General features: G+C 36.4%; 1 protein-coding gene across 2 annotated transcripts; it reads right to left on the minus strand.

Moving 5' to 3' along the window:
• Positions 1–1,337: 1,337 nt before the first annotated feature.
• On the minus strand, positions 1,338–13,365 carry sirt3 (sirtuin 3). 2 transcript variants are annotated; one of them, XR_013820419.1, is made up of 8 exons: positions 13,090–13,326; positions 12,709–12,805; positions 12,460–12,624; positions 8,670–8,902; positions 8,485–8,585; positions 6,403–6,564; positions 4,139–4,370; positions 1,338–1,633 (listed from the first exon to the last, which is right to left on the minus strand). XR_013820419.1 is itself a non-coding variant. In XM_079864954.1 (8 exons), exons 1-8 carry the CDS (start codon positions 13,178–13,180, stop codon positions 1,610–1,612), a joined length of 1,083 nt encoding a protein of 360 aa, XP_079721080.1. In that variant the 5' UTR covers positions 13,181–13,365; the 3' UTR covers positions 1,338–1,609. The 2 variants fall into 2 exon arrangements, 1 of the variants encoding a protein (XP_079721080.1); XM_079864954.1 differs by having other exon boundaries at positions 4,139–4,348; positions 13,090–13,365.
• Positions 13,366–13,994: the final 629 nt, after the last annotated feature.

The raw sequence follows: 13,994 nt of genomic DNA on the forward strand, positions 1-13,994 counted from the left end.
ACAATGACAAAACCGTCATGCAAGGCGTTACATGTCAAACCAAGCTAGCTAGACATTGTTATTTTTACTGCAGAAGTGACGCATCTAAATGTGGGCAAGGCCAGTAACTTGAGCTGTGATATTAAGATAAAGTAAATCTACATCAAGAATGGTTACAATACTGGAAAATGTACAGGGCAAAGTATGTGAGTACATTTGGACACTTAAATGTATGACAATACATTAGACAAGAGAACATATGTGACCCTGGATCACAAAACCAGTCATAAGTCGCACTGGTATATTTGTGGCAATAGCAAACAATAGGATACATTGTATGGGTCAAAATTATCGATTTTTCTTTTCTGCCAAAAATCATTAAGATATTAAGTAAAGATCATGTTCCATGAAGATATTTTGTAATTTTCCTACCGTAAATATATAAAACATTTATTTTTGTGAGTGAATGCAGCACAATCGCCAACATAAATGAACAACTTTAAAGGAGATTTTCTCAATGTTTCGATTTTTTTGCACCCTCAGATTCCAGATTTTCAAATAGTCGTATCTCGACCAAATATTGTCATATCCTAACAAACCATACATCAATGGAAAGCTTATTTATTCAGCTTTCAGATTATATATAAACTATAAAAGTTATATAAAGTATAAAAGTTTAAACTCAATTTCATCAAACTGACCCGTGTGACTGGTTTTGTGGTCCAGGGTCATATATCAAACCAAGTGTGTCTTTAATCCAATGATGATAGAGCCATTTCTGGAGTTGCCAACTGGTATCAAAGTGGTTTTTAGTGGATGTTTTTATGACTGTATCCAAACTCACAGACTGCGCAATCCTTTAAGATCATTACAAATCACACTGTACAACATGGATCTAATAAACTTGAATGACATGTGTGTAGACTGTACGATGATGACACCTACCAGGCTTGTCTATCCTTTACAGCCTTGTATTAACCCATGTAAAATTCATGCCCTGACTACTGTCTACTGTCAGCTACATTATTATTGTATTTATAATTTTAAACAGTGCTTGTGAATTTTTACATTGCTTACAGTATGTAGAGTATGTACTTAACCCTTAAACGCATACTTCGGGTCTTTATTGACTGGGATGTCATTCACTACACTCCTAAAGTTAGATATCAACCTTAGTATTCCTCAATCAATTCATTATAAACAACATAACAAGAATTGTTTTTTGTTTTTTTTATAATTTTTGTGTCCTTATTTTTTGTTAATTTTTTTTAAAAAATGTATATAGTCGATATAGGAGGTATGTACTGTAATAGTGTAAGTATATTTTTTGCCCTACAAAAATTCAATCTCAGACTCAGTAAGAGCAATTCACCTTTATTCCTCAAGGTGGCGATGTCTGATACACAATGATGAGCCAAATGCTGAATGTCAGATACACATATCATGCAGATTCATTTAAAACATTCACGCATTTATGGGTTAATTAGTAAACCTAGTCAACAAATGAAACTCACTCCCACATGTGCACTTCTGCTCACTACTGAGAAAGAGCTCAACGAAGGGGTCGACGAACAATCAATCAATCCCATTCTGGGTCTCCAGATCCATGTCAAGATGAAATTTGATTTGTTCACTCCTCCTTGTTTATTGAAGCCTATCGAGAAGGACAGAAAAAAACGTCAGATGTTAAGCTTTAAGCTGTTTTGTCAATTGGACTAGTCTTTAAAATTAAGGACATGAAGAACATTCTGGCAAATAATACACAGTCAAACCAAAATTTATTCAGACACCTTCAACATTTCTCACATTATCACAGTTTATTTGCTATAGTTTAGAAAATGGTAATAAAATATGACAAGAACTAAGTTGATATTTCACTGGTTTTGTCCATCCTTCTGTTAGACTGTCTCACACATGAATTATGTTGAATATCTGTCAGCTGTTAAATTTAACTACACTATTAGATAATACCAATTTACCTCAACCAATTACCAAGCAATGCTTAATTTTGTTCAGTCTGTGGTGTAAAAAGGTCACATTAGCAATTAAAGAAAAAACACTTCAGCAAAACATGTTCATGTCAAAGTGTCATAAAAATATAAAACATTTTATAATTGTACTGGTAGTCACTGTATGAAGAATATTTGGGTATAATATGTCAGAGTTTACTTTATTTTGCTCTCCTCACTTACATAAATGAACTATCGTGTCCTGCACACACTAGTAAAAAAATATAAAAAATTAGATCTGGTGTCTGAATAATTGGTACTGTAACACTTTACAATAAGGTTCATTAGTTAACATTAGTTAATGTATTAACTAACATGAACTAACAATGAGCAATACATTTGTTACAGTATTTATTAATCTTTGTTAATGTTAGTTAATAAATATACAGCTGTTCATTGTTTGTTCATGTTAGTTCACAACGTATTAACTAATGTTATACCTGGTCTGGGTGAATACTCGATTCTGATTGGCTGCAGGGTGTCCATTAAAAAGTGACAGAGGACACCTAGTAAATAAACCATCAGGCGTAACCAGGGAAACCAAGTTATTGTTTGTAAAAACTTTAGATTTCGATTGTAAAACTAATTAAAATATAAACTAATGTTTTAAAAATGTGTTATTTGGCAAGTGACCATGGTATAAGCACGCCTAGCCGTCGTCCATTAAAGGTCCCGTTCTATGTGATCCCATGTTTCAAACTTTAGTTAGTGTGTAATGTTGTTGTTAGAGTATAAATAATATCTGTAAAATTATAAAGCTCAAAGTTCAATGCCAAGCGAGATATTTTATTTAACAGAAGTTGACTACAAAAAACGGCTGGATTGGACTACACCCCTCTACTTCCTTCTTTAATGATGTCACTAGAACCGTAACCTCCGCCCACAGGAACACAGGCGTATTGATGGCGAAATGTCAACAGACGTGGTTGATGTTTATCTATAATCGGATACCGCAAAAGTTGTTAGTTTGCTCTGTCCATTTCACCACGGACTGTTTTTCTAACCTGGGATAATATCAAGCAGACTTCTCTCAGCGTTTCATACTGACGAAGGGGGCAATTTCAACTATATTCCAGCAAGCGGTAAGTAGTGATTTAATATGGAAGTAGCGATCACTCTTCACATCGTTCGTTTCTCTTAGTAGGATGAAAATAATCTTACTTAAACTGTGATTAATATACAGAAAGCGATCAAAGAACAATCCCTTTCCAATCGCCCAAGCTGTCAATCACACAGCGCGAGTTTATCTGGACACTTGCCAAAACTCGTTATGAAATCAATGACGCTGTTACACTGCACAACGAATCTCTTACTGTATTTATATGCCTCATGTTTGCATTGGTGAAATCATTAGTGAGAGTGCAGGAATTGCGTTGCAATGATAAGATCTTTCACGCGATCAACAGACTGTCATCTGCTCAGTGCTCATCACGGCAACCTTTTATGTGATGGGAATAGATCTAAATACTTAAAAAACTTCTCACGATTCGTTAATCCAGATAGCTGTAATAGTAAAAACGTATAATAGCTGTAATAGTAAAAGTTTTCCAGATAGTTCCACATGTAATGCCAGATATTTCATATGCAAGCATGTCAGCCAATCACAGCAGAGGGCGTTTACACTGAAGTCTCACAGCAGACACGCCCCTTCAAACAGAGTGTTCAATCCAGGGAATGAAATCAGGCTAGGAAATATGCCTTTTATTTCTAAATTATAACAAATTTTGATCTAAAAAACATACTAACATTATAAGGGCACCCCTGGAAACATTATAAAATAATAAAAATAATCCATGGAATGGGACCTTTAATACCTGACAATGGACACCTCGTCCGGCATTAACCCTTACTTAACAAATACAACCTTTGATTTTAATAACGTATCATTAAATGTTGAAATTAACATTAACTAAGATTAATAAATGTATTGTTCATTCTTAGTTAATGTTAACTAAGGATGCTAACTGATGAACCTTATTGTAAAGTGTTCCCGAATAATTTTTGGGTTTGACTGTATATGAAAGATGACAGCGAGAGGAGCATAAAACATTTATTCCTCCATTATAGAATACAAAATTTCATGAATGTTCAGCTGAGCACAGTTATGATATGATTTATATATGTAAGAACAGAGATTGATTATTACTCACCTTGTCTCCGCCAGCATTCATTAGGGTTTCTAACTCCTGCTTCCAGCCAAGGAGCTCCACCAGTTTTTTTACCCCACTAACTACGTCTCCCAGCTCGGCCACATCAGTGTGACGGGACCCCCAGGAAAACGGCCCCACGAGGTCTCGATTTATTAAAAGCCGTGACACAGAACCACGTACGGCACCGGCCAAGCTGGCGAACGGCTCCACCTAACAATTCACATGAACAGGCCTGTGTAAAAGCAGTCACCAGATTAATCAACAGTGACATCTGCTGGTGATGTGTTTCCTTAAAGTCCCCCTGTGGTGAAAATCCAGCTTTTAATGTTGTTTATATGTCTATGTGGTGTTTTTAATATGCTTTAAGACAAATCATGTGTAAATTCATAAGTCGACAGCATTGCTGAGTATTTCCTCCTTAAAACTGCTGTAACCAATCAGGTAACCAATCAGATCAACTAATTTTTGCATATTTAAACGTTTTTTTCCTTGAAAACAAATGTCTTCATGACATAAAATAGCTTTGAATGTATCTCGACACCCTTGCCTCATTTAGTATACGTGATTCTATGAATATGCAAATGAGCCCCGCCTCCACTCACTCCCTCAGCTCAGAGATCCACTGGTTGACGATCACACGTAAGCCTGTCACGATTATGAAATTTGGCTGACGATTAATTGTCTAAAAAATAATTGCGGTTATGCCGATTAATTGTCTGTGTTAGGGCTTTGGCGATTATGCTGATTAATTGTCTGTTTTAGGGCTTTGTGCTTCATTCATTAAATAATTGTGATGAATTTAATCCTTTGTAAGTTATCATTTTGCAGTGTAAGATTACAGTTAACACCTTTAAATATTAAATATATTCAATAGCTATGACAATTTGTTTATTAAACTTAGTGAGTGTATAAATCAGCAGCAAAAAGTAATTTTTGAAAACATCTGCACAGTAATTTAATAAAATCTAAACATGTTAATAAAAACAAATGTGCACAAACCATGATAATATGATACGCTTCAAAACAGAGCGGAACAAAGCGCGTATGCGCATCGCGGGTGCAGAATGATGTGCTTAATGCAACATGGAGTCACAGTGCGCAGCGCTGCACAAGTGCGCATTTAAAAGTTCACGGCACAAAGCGAAGAAATGTCGAGGGCACAAATCCTAGTGTATATCAGTCCAACAGTTTATTGATCATTTGTTTCTTCACAGTTTTAAACTCCAGTTATTGTGCGTCTGATGCCAATTCATAGTCCTTGTGCTGTGTAGGCACACGGTAGCGAGCGAGTCATTTAGAAACAGCAAAAAACTCCAGCAAAATAAAGTAATTTTATGCAAATCCACAGCCCTTTATCTACAGATCAAGCATTATAACGTCAATGTCACATTGTAGAAAGTTTTACCGTGTATCCTGTCGTAACCGGACGACGCGCGCTGTTTGAATGCTGAACGGAATGATTGACAGCTGCAGACGAGTTTGTGAACTTTAATTTAACAATGTAAATATACTACTGTCCCTCACATTAAGCTATGGAATGGCTTCAGATGACTTTGAATATATTCCTAGAAAACGTAATTAGTGCTTGTCTATTTATTTTGGTTCATGACTCCCCCTTGTGCCGTAGGTCTATAAAAGAGCGCAATAATCGCGGTTGTCTGAAACAATCGCGGTTAGATCAAATAATCGCGATCAGACGGTTATTTAATTATCGCGACAGGCCTAATCACACGTTGATCTGATTGGTTACAAGGTAGTTTGTGACGTCAGAAACACCAGCGATTTCAAAGCGTGTTTTTGAGACTGTCTTTGGTTCACTGCAGGTTTAAGGAGGAAATACTCAGCATTGGTGTCGACTTATGAATTTACACATGGTTTGTGTTAAAGCATATTAAAAACACCACATAGACATATAAACAACATTAAAAGCTTGATTTTCACCACAGGGCGACTTTATTTATTGAATTTGAGTACTTAACTTTGACTTTATATGTCATAATTTTGACTCGCTATGTAATAATATTGACTTTTCGTTTAATAATTGTGACTTAGTATGTGATAATTTCAACTTTTTATATCCTAATGATTTACCAGAGCATGATTCTGTTCTTGTGTGGCAGAAATGGGCTTCCATATGATCCAGACACGGCCCACAGACACATAAAGCACTGATTTTACATGTAAAGTATGGTCTCGGTCTCGCACTGCAATTCATTCAGTGAGTAATAATCTTTCCAAAGAGCTCATGAATAGCTTCTCCTCACCTCTAGAGATGTTCCCATGACTATGAGTAGATCTGCTATTGGGAAGTCTCTCAGGTAACTGAAGAACGGCTGAGGAAGCTCCTCGCCGAAGAACACGATGTCAGGCTTGATGACTCCTTTACAAGTGGAGCATTTGGGTATTTTTCCTTCCATGATATCATTCTATTGGGAGACAACCATACGTCAGGAGTAGCTTCACAACCATACCATAATCAAAAATACATTTCCAAATCACAGCAAAATATTTAGGTTGTGACATGCTTGTTTTTAAATGAGTTGGTCAATTATGTTGTCTTTATTATATCTATCTATCTATCTATCTGTCTGTGCTGTTAGCAACATGTTAAAACGTGTTAGCAATGTGTTAAATCACATTACCAACATGCTAGCAACATGCTTAAACATTTTATCAACATGCTGGAACATACTAACAACATGCTAAATCATGCTAGCATCATGCTAAAACATATTAGCAATATGATAAATAATGCTAAAACATGCTAGAAAAGTGTTAAATCATGCTAACAACATGGTAAAACCATAGATATAGATATATACATAGATGCCTCATTAGTGGTTGTTTCTATGGGTCGCTATACGTTAGCCGTCTGCCATGTTGGAACAGTCAAAGCTGGTCCGTAAACATTCGAGAGCAAGTTGACTGAGCGTCTGCAACTGTAGTTATATACAACGCATATATGAATAGCAGAAGATTTTGTTAAACTAACATAATACAAGATGAAGGTGTCAGCTAACACGGCAGTGTAAGTTACCATAATAAAAATAAAAACATTAAAAAGTACCATAGTAAACGTGTAATATAGAGTTAATATATATAAAAATGAAACATGCTAGAAATGTGCTAAATAATGCTAGCAGCTTGTTAAAACATGTTACAATGTGCTAAATCATGCTAGCAACATGATAAAACTATCAATGTGCTGAAACATACTAGCAACATGCCAAATCATGTTAACAAAATGCTAAAACAGCAATTAAATCATGCTACAAACATGCTAGCTATGTGCTAATCACGTTAGAAACATGCTAACAAATGGGCTAAATCATGCTAACATGTTAAAACATGCTAGCAACGTGCTAAATCATGCTAACATGTTAAAACATGCTAGCAATGTGTTAAATAATGCTAAAACATGCTAGCTATGTGCTAATCACACTAGAAACATGCTGTCAAACGTGCTTAATCATACTAAAACATGTTAACAACTTTCTAGCGTTTTAGTAAGTTGACGGCATATTTGAACACATTGTTGACATGTAACAATGTGTTAAAATATGCTAACAACTTGATAAAAAAAATTAAACAATAGGTTAAATCATGCTAGCAACATACTAGCAACGTGTTCAATCATGCTAGGAAATCTTGCTAAAACATGTTAGCAATGTGCTAAATCATGCTAATAACATGATAAAACATTCTATCAATGTGCTGAAGCATTAACAACATGCCAAATCATTTTAGCAACATGGTAAAACAGCAATGTGATAAATCATGGTACAAACATGCCAGCAACATGCTAAATTATGCTAAAATGTTAAAACATGCAAGCAATGTGTTAAATTACGCTAAAACATGCTAACTATGTGCTAATCACGTTAGAAACATGCTAGCAAATGTGCTAAATCATACTAAAACATGTTAACAACTTGCTAAAAAATGTAACATGTTAAAATATGCTAGCAACTTTCTAAAATATAAGCAATGTATTAGAACATGTTAATAACATTTTATTGACTTCTTTGAGCAAAATCTCAAAATTCTTTGAAAAAGTTATTTCAAACTTTCAGACAAGGATTTGTTCAATTGTTTGATGTCCATATTCATCAAAGTTAGTCATCAAACTTTACCAATCTAGTTTAAAAAAAGTGCAGTTCCAGGGATAAAATATTCAATACCATAGATCAATGTAGATAAAAAATTACTTTCAATTTATCTTCAATTTGGCAGTCTTGTATCACCCTGAAGAGGTTTCTTCTGCATAACTATCTACTGACTGTACACTGTACACGCCCCCCTTTTAACTCAGAAACCACTGCCATAGTTCAGCGAAAAATACTTACCCGGAGTTCCTCTCCCTTGTAATCCCTTCGGCAAACTGTGCATGTGGCCGTGGCAAATGTTCCATGTGCCTCAACCAACATGTTTGGGGGAATGCCAGCCACTGAAATCAATGAAAGGTAAATAACATTTATAAATGATTTACACCGATTCCAGGCATGCACATGTGGACGTCGGTGTCACTCACTTCGTTCCAGTCCATCAATGTTTTGCGTGTACATCCTGAGCAGTTGCCCCTTATCGTGAAGCAGGCGAATGAAGTAGTGTGTCAGATTGGGTTGGTAATTACCGGGATAAAGCTCTTTGGCTAGAGCGAAAAAAGGGTTTGGATTGTGATGGAAGTAATTTATTTCAAATATGGCTTCTGCATAGGGCAGATTGTACTGTTGAAGGTTGTCATAAAGGCCGCTGCCAGGCGATCTGTGGGAGAAATACGATTAGAGAAAAGTCGCAACCATATCATAGGTTGATTAGGGGTGTAACGGTACACAGAAGTCACGGTTCGGTACGTATCTCGGTTTTGGGGTCACGGTTTGATATGTACAATAGATAAGATAAGATGAGCTACATTATCATTATCACATATATCATTACATTATATGTAATAATAATAATACACTCTTGCATACGGAGTTGTGTACAGTCATAATAAAAACAAAACATTGTGCTTTTGTAAAATAAAGAAAAAAAAACAGGATGCAACTTTCCATGAAGTTTAAATTTAAATAAAAATTAAAAAATGAATCGAAACACAGCATATAGGCTACTTAAATTAGTAACTAGATTAGTAACTAGTTACAACTAATTCGTTTACTGGATTTACTAAATCGTGCGATTTACTATTTTTTCCCCTCGATTTATAAATCGTGGGCACGATATAGCAAATCGAGGTAACGAATTATTATACTACAGGGCCATTGAATGCTTGAATCTGATTGGTTGACGAACGTTCTAAGGTGTGCATTATTTTCAGGGAAACGCACAGCTAAAGTAGTTCCAGGCAGGTCTAGACCGCATTACAGTTCCATATCACTTCGCGTAGTTAACTGTAATAACGGAAAATAGGATACAATTCATAACAAGAAAAAACATTTAGCCCCATGCACTTGATCTGCAATTTTCAATGTCTAGCTTCACAATCAATGGAAACATGCAGTTTAATTTTAATAAATAAAGTATATTCCTATCTATAATCAATAGAAAATTAAACTGAATATAGGCTAAATGAATGTATAGTCCTGCAGCACGGATTTTTATTGCAGATAATATAACAAATAAATAATTATTGATAGGCCTTACTTGTTAAAAGGCTTTTTTTTTTTTTTCATTTGTTTGGCTAGTCTACTGTCATCTGTCAATAATAGAAAAAAAAAGAATGAACGAATTAATTAAAACGAATTGAATTAATAAATAAATAATAATATTGACGCACATGCTTTTCTGTCTCATTATTGCAACATCTCTCTCTAATAACTGCATAAAGCCGAGCCGAGGACACACTTTAAAGCTACACTGTGTGATTTTTACCCCCATCTAGCGGTGAAATTGTATATGACTACCCAGTGAATATTAGTTTCTGTTCCTCTCAATTCCGAGGGCGTTTTAACTCCTACGGTGGCCGTATTATTCCAAGATTAACATGGCTTCCAGTTATCACTTCGTCCATGACAATAATAAACAATACGTCTAAAATGAATAAAACTACAGGACAGATGTCAGGAGGTAAACGTCACCCTTGGAATCGGCTATCCCAGCATAATCAGATTAGGCTAACGTTACAATGTGTACAAAGTAAAAGCAATTAAAAATAACTAAAATTTACAGTGTGCTTTTTTATATATAGCTTAAAAAATTGCGCCTTTAAAACTATTCATCACCTGTGATCCGTCGCAGCACAGATTTATGTTACAAGGTAAACAATACTTTTTCACCATTGACGCGAGGATGAAGTTATACTAGAGGTCGTTCTGGCGTTATGCACAACCATGCTATGGTTAGACAAGCAACTATAAAACCCTCGAATTTAGAATCAGGCTGAATTACCTGTCGAGAAGAAAGCAGGCAACCTCGGCGTCCGTTTTAAAATATTTTCTCCTCATGAGCTCTTTCCATCTGGGAAAAGTTACTCCAATATTGACTATGGTCTTGCTGATTTGTCTGTCGCGTTGATGTTTTAATTCTCTCTTTCAAATGTGAGTACGCACGCACACGCACACACACACACACACACACACACCACACTATCTTTCAAATCTGCCGGCACTCGCGAGCTCGCGAGTAATCTCCCCCTCGCATTCGTCACGGTGTCACTGAGTGAAAAACGCAAAAGGCGAAGCTTGAATTTACAGGCATGTCCCTCTTTGGCTAATGTAGTTTCAAGATGGAGGGGCAACATGGCGACCGGCATTCGAACCCCTCACCCGTATGTACTTTCAATGGCAGATTATAAACTTACGAGAATACTTTATTACTTGAAAGAAGTAAATATACATTAATGAGCACATATATTTTTGAAAGAACTAAGTGTTTTTTGCTAAGAATCAACTAAAAAAGTTACACAGTGTAGCTTTAAGGCCGGTTATGAATGTAATTTGATATGTATGACTGATCATGCCCAAACGCGTGTTCAGCGCGTTCAGTCTGTGTTCAAAGTCGGTGTTTAAAATCTGCTGCGATGAAAACAGTCAGAGAATGTGTCAGCTAGTCGTGTGTCCCAGCATTAGTCTGCTATCAGTGGCTCAAACCTCCGTTACTAACTCTAAAATGACGTTTTGGAATTAGCAACGGAGGCATTGGATTAGATGCGTAAGAAATTAGTCCTACATACAAGAGCGTTTTAATGACAACAACTTTACAAACGTCTTGAAATACATAATCTGAACAATGTTTCGAGGTGTGGTAACTGTAGTATAAGCGGTGGTGTGGTAACCGCTGCCATAATGCACACCCGAGGTGTAACGGCCACTCCACTTCGCGTCGTGACCGCATTACCACCTCGGGTGTGCATTATTTTTCTAATAATTCAACGGCCTGTCGTCAATTATTCCTTACGTAAATCATGCACACGATTTACTTTTTTTTCTTGCATGTCATGGGCGGGGAACTCGTTTTGAGTTTGTGCATAGATTATCTCTTCTTCTGCTCTTTTTCCTGTTGTGGTGGTTAGCAAACAGCGTTGCATTATCGCGCACGCCCCCTTCTGGATTGGAGTGTGGATTGCCTGTGACTGATTCTATTCGTTGTCTGACTTAAAGCTACACTGTGTGATATTTTCCCCCATCTAGCGGTGAAATTGTATATGACTACCCAGTGAATATTAGTTTCTGTTCCTTTCAATTCCGAGGGCGTTTTAACTCCTACGTTGGCCGTATTATTCCAAGATTAACACGGCTTCCAGTTCGACTTCGTCCATGAGTGTTCCTTCAAGTGAACATAAAAATGATGTTATTTCAGCCAGCGCACATACCTGTATTTACATCCTGTTTTCGGTCGAAGCCCACAGTAATCGATTGTCGAGTTCGGGCGCATGATCGTACGTACTAAACCTATGCGCGTGAACTCGACAATCGACTACTGTGGACTTCGACCGAAAACAGGATGTAAATACAGGTATGTGCGCTGGCTGAAATAACATCATTTTTATTAATATCTTTCACATCTACTGCAGTCAGATTCACTCGTGTTCACTCTGAAGGAATCACTCACATGACCTGTGCACTTGTAATGACACATCAAGGATGTTAAGAGGCTAAAAGCAGGTTTAAAGCTTGCCCCATTGAAGTCAACAGGGTGCAAATTTTAAAAAGAGGATAACACGGTGTAGGCAACACCGATTTCTGTCGTTGTTCTCTGTACTGACAGCACTCCAAATTTACAAAAAAATGAGCTCAATGTTAAAATTGACCTAAGTTCTCCTTTAATACATGTACCGTTACACCCCTAATTAGGGGACAACAGTCTTTTGAGTCCTACTTTACCTGAAGTCTGGGATCCCACTGGGAGTGCTGATGCCCGCTCCTGCCATCACCACAACTCTTTTGAACTTGCGTTCTCTGATGTTTTCTGCAATATCCTCCAGGGTCTGCTGGTGAACATTGTCACGGCTTCCTCCAAACAGCCCTCGTGTTCCCCCACATGCAGTTCTATCAGGTCAAAATGTTTCAAAAATTCACTTTCACTGAGAAATTTCTGTAAAGAAAGAAAGAAAGAAAACAAACAATACTCACGGACAATAAATGAATTGTGAAAGAAATGCAGCATTCTTCTGTGCATGAGGGAAATGTGTCAAAATCTTTTGACGGGGAAGGTTTGTCCTTGACAGATCTGAGGAAAAGTATTATTGTAAGACTCTGGGTAAAAAAATAAATAACAGCATTACAGACCAACCACCTACAATACTGTGTGTGCACACTACAAAAAATAGCAGTTTTGCTGCTTCTAGGTTTACCTCGTTTTAATTATGTTTTTACTCGAAGATAAAGACTAGTGCAGAAACAGTAATAATCACAATGTTCTCTATAAATGTGCACGACTGTCACTAATGACATTGCTATCTGAAACATGACTGTACAGCAAAAACATTATGACTTTTAATAACAAGAAAATACTTTGTGTAGTTGACAGTCCTCTTCTCGACAAGAATTTCTCTGTAAAACAGCATCTGCACACATTTAAAAGGGAGGGTTTATAGTACAGCATAATTGACAATGGCGAAGCTCGTTGTCTGTCAAAAGGCGTACATTATTTCGGCGAATTTGTAGTAGTAAATACATAAATGCAGAAATGGCCAACGGGTTGCCAGGTCTGCACAACAAAACCCTCCCAATTGCTAAGCAAAACAATCCCAATCACGGCAACAGTGTATAAGTAGCTCGATTAATTCCGTAGGAAAAACACGGACTTGGCAACACTGACGTCAGACTGGTGACGCACTTATTACCGTAACAGATATATCTCGATTCCATCAAATTATGTGTCGGTCGAATAACACATATTGTCCATTCATTGACATTTATGTATGCACTAAATAAATTCTATCGATAAAACGTGGTTATTTTATGGTTACTGCAGGCATTTAAATAAGCTTAATGTTTGACTGATTTATGTCAAGATTTAAAGTTCGTAAATACTACAGTACTTACGACTGGAAGTCGTTCAGGGAATGCAGTCTGACAGTTTTATTTTATTTTATTTTTTCATTCTTGTTGATGGGATATTGCAATTTAGATAAAATGTAAACAAATAAACATTTAAATAGATGAATTGTCAAAAATATTAAATCAAATAATTTTTCATTAAATGCCAATATGTTTGTAGGCTAGTATGTGTTTTTTAAGTAGTAGTTGTAGGTCACGGTCCATTCTAATAGTTAAATATTTGTTTTTCACCAAAAACATGCGCCCTTTGGTACCCTTGTAGTTGTAGATCATTATTTCTTATGCTTAATGCGATTTTGGCTATATTATCAGCTGAGTAAAAGTCGGACTTTAATTTAGCTATTTGGGCCGCTTGT

Source organism: Squalius cephalus, assembly GCF_949319135.1.
Source record: "Squalius cephalus genome assembly, chromosome: 3".
NCBI lineage: Eukaryota > Metazoa > Chordata > Actinopteri > Cypriniformes > Leuciscidae > Squalius > Squalius cephalus.